General features: G+C 32.7%; 1 protein-coding gene across 1 annotated transcript; it reads left to right on the plus strand.

Moving 5' to 3' along the window:
- The first annotated feature begins 342 nt into the window (after positions 1–342).
- LOC106430283 (myb-related protein 306) lies at positions 343–3,741 on the plus strand. The gene is made up of 3 exons (XM_013871054.3): positions 343–625; positions 721–850; positions 2,761–3,741. Exons 1-3 carry the CDS (start codon positions 493–495, stop codon positions 3,512–3,514), a joined length of 1,017 nt encoding a protein of 338 aa, XP_013726508.1. The 5' UTR covers positions 343–492; the 3' UTR covers positions 3,515–3,741.
- The last annotated feature ends 546 nt before the right edge of the window (positions 3,742–4,287 follow it).

Raw genomic sequence — 4,287 nt, forward strand, 5'->3', positions numbered from 1 at the left:
CTTCAACTCTCTTACACAACTCTTCTACTTGAACATTCATGAAATAAGTTGTAGCAGGCGGTTTGATAAGGAGGCATCCCGTGGGACGGCCCGCGAAGGCCTATATATTATGCGGTACGGGTTTGGGCCGGCATTTTAAAGACCGCAGCCCTTGCGGGACAGGCCCGCTGTGACCCGCTCGACGACTAATCCGCTGCGGTACGGGACGAAACGGGATGGGTAAACTTGTTTGACATCTCTAAAACCTACCTTGTAATGAGACGACAACAGGAGCTAAATAAAAGTTTCAACAAAAAAATAGGAAAACTATTTCATGACGTACGAAATCGACATTTCAAGAAGACCCTTTTTGCAAAAATTTAATCATGGAGTTTTTCTAATTACTATATATCTTACGCACACATTCACACTATACCTACCTATTATATAATAGAGAGAGAAAGAAGAAGAGAAACACAGGAGAGACACGATCAAGAGCGTGTGCCTGTGAATATGGGTAGACCACCTTGTTGCGGGAAGATGGAGGTGAAGAAAGGACCATGGACTCCTGAAGAAGATATAATCTTGGTCTCTTATATCCAACAACATGGCCCTGGAAACTGGAGATCTGTTCCTTTAAACACCGGTCTTGATATTCTTCTCTTTTTCTTATGCATATCCCATATTTTTTTCTTCTCTTTAAACACCGGTCTTGATATATACATGTATATATGGTTTCAGGTTTGCTAAGGTGTAGCAAGAGTTGTAGACTTAGATGGACTAATTACCTTCGTCCTGGAATTAAACGAGGAAATTTTACTCAGCCTGAGGAGAAAACGATCATCCGCCTCCAAGCTCTTTTGGGAAATAGGTATTTAAAAATACTACCTTAGTTATCCTCCATTTATAGAAATTGTGTATTTTATATATTAATAATCCAGTCACTTTTAGTCAGTTATCATCTCATGAAACTTAAAAGTAAATGGTTATTGATCTTTATATATAAGTTGTAAACTAATTTTTATAGATGTTAAGAAATTTATATCTAGCTAAACTAGTATTATCACCCCGTGCTAAGCACGGATCAATTTTTGCTTGCAACTAAATTCTTTTTAAAAAATAAAATTATAGTGTTCTTTATTGTTTATTTTTTTGGTAAAATTTAGTGTTCTTTAAAACTAAAATAAAATAAAAATTTACAATGAACAAATGTTATTGTGAATCATAAACAGAAAATTAAAATTTGTTGTTACATCTTAAACTGTCCAATATATATATAGAGCTAAAATATTTGATTTTCCAAAATAAAAATCACTACGGAGAACAAACTGAAAGAATGGCTTGCACCAGCAAGATTAAAATACCAACCTTAGTTTTGTGGATAATTGACCTCTCTATTATCTTTGTAGTTTTTCCGTCTACTTCTATAACTTTTTTTGTTTTCTTTCAGTTTTGCTTTTACATTTCTTCATCTTCAATACCATACTTGCTCCAACGTTTTTTTTTTGTTTTAAGGAAAATCTAGATTTTGGTAACACTATAAGAAAAATAAAACAAAAGTGTATCAATGTTGATCTGTTGATCAGAAGGTAAACATAAAATAATGTAACCACATTTTTGTAAGATTATAAATAAATAAAATAAATATAAGGAAGACCAACCTGATCAGGTTAGGTCTTGATCTAAAGAGTAAACATGAGTCTTTCTCGTCTATCCTATCACCCGAATTTTGTAAGCCTTATTTGTTACCTTGTAGTTATCACCGCATTTTTTTCTTCTAGTGTTGCTTCCAAAGTTTCTTTAAGACTTTGCAAGTGCGTTATAAAAAAGACTCGCTCTTACTCTCTCCCTGAATTATCACCACCACGATAAATGAACATATATATATTACAGCAAAACTGAGAACTGATTTAGTCTATTTTGAAAATCTTATTGACTTGTTTTGTTTATGTTTCCATTTTCATGTAGTATCTGCCAATATCTAAAAAACTATATGTAGATTAGAAGAGGAAGAGGTTTATGGAAAATGAAATTCAACATAAAACAAATTTGATTTGAACATGAAGAATTCGGGAGTTTTCAATCTTACTAACCTGGAATTTTTGTTCTCATCTGCCAACTTTGAAATGAAGTTCCGTTTATCCGTCCACAGAAAATTTCTGTTTTCTCAATTCGTTGAATTTTTTTTTTGAATATTTTTGTTGTGCCACCTTTTGTCCATATACTATGTTTATATGGATCTACAATTGTTGATTCGACACTGTAGATACACGACCATTAGAAGTTTTCATCACACTTTAGAAAGAGCCAGGAATCGTTTCAAAGAATTTGAGAATTTATAATTTTGAAAGCAAATAGAAATGATTTAAAGTTTATGACATCATGAGTTAAATATTTTAAGGGAAAAAGATTAACGGTTTCCAAATCGTGAAATCGTGGTGTTGGTGAGAAATTTTAGGGATTTTTTAATTTTATATAGATATAAGTTTTAGAAAAAAGAAACTGTTTTTTTTTCTTCTATTTAATTTGTGAAAAATAATTTTCATGTGTCACAATTTTATTGATTGAGTGACTTGTGCTTTAGTATATAAGGGATGAAATGAGATTTGCAATAATATATAATTATATGAGCTATATCATAAACTGATTTCAAAGTAAAAGCTCATAAACTTAATAATATATTTATTTCCTCTCCAATATCTTTGTTTGTTTGATCTATCGATTAGTGTTTTGTTTCTAGTTTTTTCTTGAATTTAATTGGCTATCGTCTTTTAATTTCAGATGGGCAGCCATAGCATCATATCTACCACAGAGAACCGACAATGATATCAAGAACTATTGGAACATTCATCTTAAAAAGAAACTCGAGTTGAAGGTTCAAAATGGTATCACCAACGAAGATAACACCGATATGACAGAGATTCCCTCTTGTAATATTCACAACAATAGCTGTAATAACAACAACAACAAAAGAGTCGTCAACAAAGGTCAATGGGAGAAAAAGCTTCAAACAGACATAAACATGGCCAAACAAGCCTTACTCCAAGCCTTATCACTTGACCAACCATCTTCATCGATCCCTCCAGATCCCGACTCATCAGAAACTCATCATTCTGCCACCTCTACTTATGCCTCAAGCACGGATAACATATTTAAGTTACTACAGAACTGGACAAGCTCATCTTCTTCAATCCCTAACACTTCATCACACTCCATGAACCGGGGCTTAAGCACCGGTGAAGTAGGAGTTCTTGATCATCAGTCTTTGTTCTCATCGCACTCAGAATCTGGATCAGTTGATGGTAAGTTGAATTTGATGACGGAGACAAGTATGTTCAAAGATGGAAGCGAACCTAACGGTGACATTGAAGCAACTACCGATGCTACTACTGATGATCATGGCTCCTTGTCTTTGATCGAGCAATGGTTATTTGATGAACAAGGTATATGTCAGTGTGATGGCAATCAAGAAGATCTGATTGAGGTTTCTTTTGAAGGTATAGATAATGATAACAACGATCAAGATTTGTTCTAAGAACAAAAAAAACATGTACCAACTCCAAAATGAGGTTGCACTTTGCACCTACTTCGAACCTTGTCTGGGGGGTAGTGGGGAGATCTATGTATCATAGGTTTACTGTCTTTATTTAGCTGGATTTTATTTTACTGTGTGGCTTGCTTGCTTGTTTTTTTTTCTGAACATTGTGTGGCTTGCTTGTTGTCAAGTAGATGAAAATAAAATTGTGAACTGTGTTCTACTTCTATATGTGTGTTAAAATCTAGTGCACTAAATAAACTGAGCTCTTTTATATTTATATTTATATTTTGAAGCATTGTTATTTCTTTTTGATACATTATTTATTATTTTTGACGCAAGGTTTAAACACATTACTTTTTCCAGGATTGAAATTTGTAATCTAGCCATTTTTTATCAGCGTGACATAGTTATACACTTATGCTTATACACTTATACTTATTATACCACTGGTCAAATTCAACCCATAATTAACTTTACTATATATATGAACTGTTGACGGGATTGTGGAATCAATTAATATAAGTATTTGATACATATATTATTATACTCCATTTAGTTGCTATTAGCATTATTGTTTTTCTTTAATATTGGATTTTTCACTGGATTGTTTTAATAGATAAACAATTGTGAATGGTGTTTAATCTAGTTGATAGTCTTCATTAAACTTCGAAACGTGCATTAATGACTACTGGGTCATAGTCTCATAGACTATTGACTATTTATTAATTTATTTTGTGAATGACTCTATATCATATTAATTTCAAAATTGA

Source organism: Brassica napus, chromosome C2, assembly GCF_020379485.1.
Source record: "Brassica napus cultivar Da-Ae chromosome C2, Da-Ae, whole genome shotgun sequence".
NCBI lineage: Eukaryota > Viridiplantae > Streptophyta > Magnoliopsida > Brassicales > Brassicaceae > Brassica > Brassica napus.

Coding starts and splice junctions, on each gene's coding strand:
- LOC106430283 (XM_013871054.3), top strand. CDS start 493: ATGGGTAGACCACCTTGTTGCGGGAAGATGGAGGTGAAGAAAGGACCA. Junction 626..720: donor ATCTGTTCCTTTAAACACCG/GTCTTGATATTC, acceptor ATATGGTTTCAG/GTTTGCTAAGGTGTAGCAAG. Junction 851..2,760: donor CAAGCTCTTTTGGGAAATAG/GTATTTAAAAAT, acceptor TTTTAATTTCAG/ATGGGCAGCCATAGCATCAT.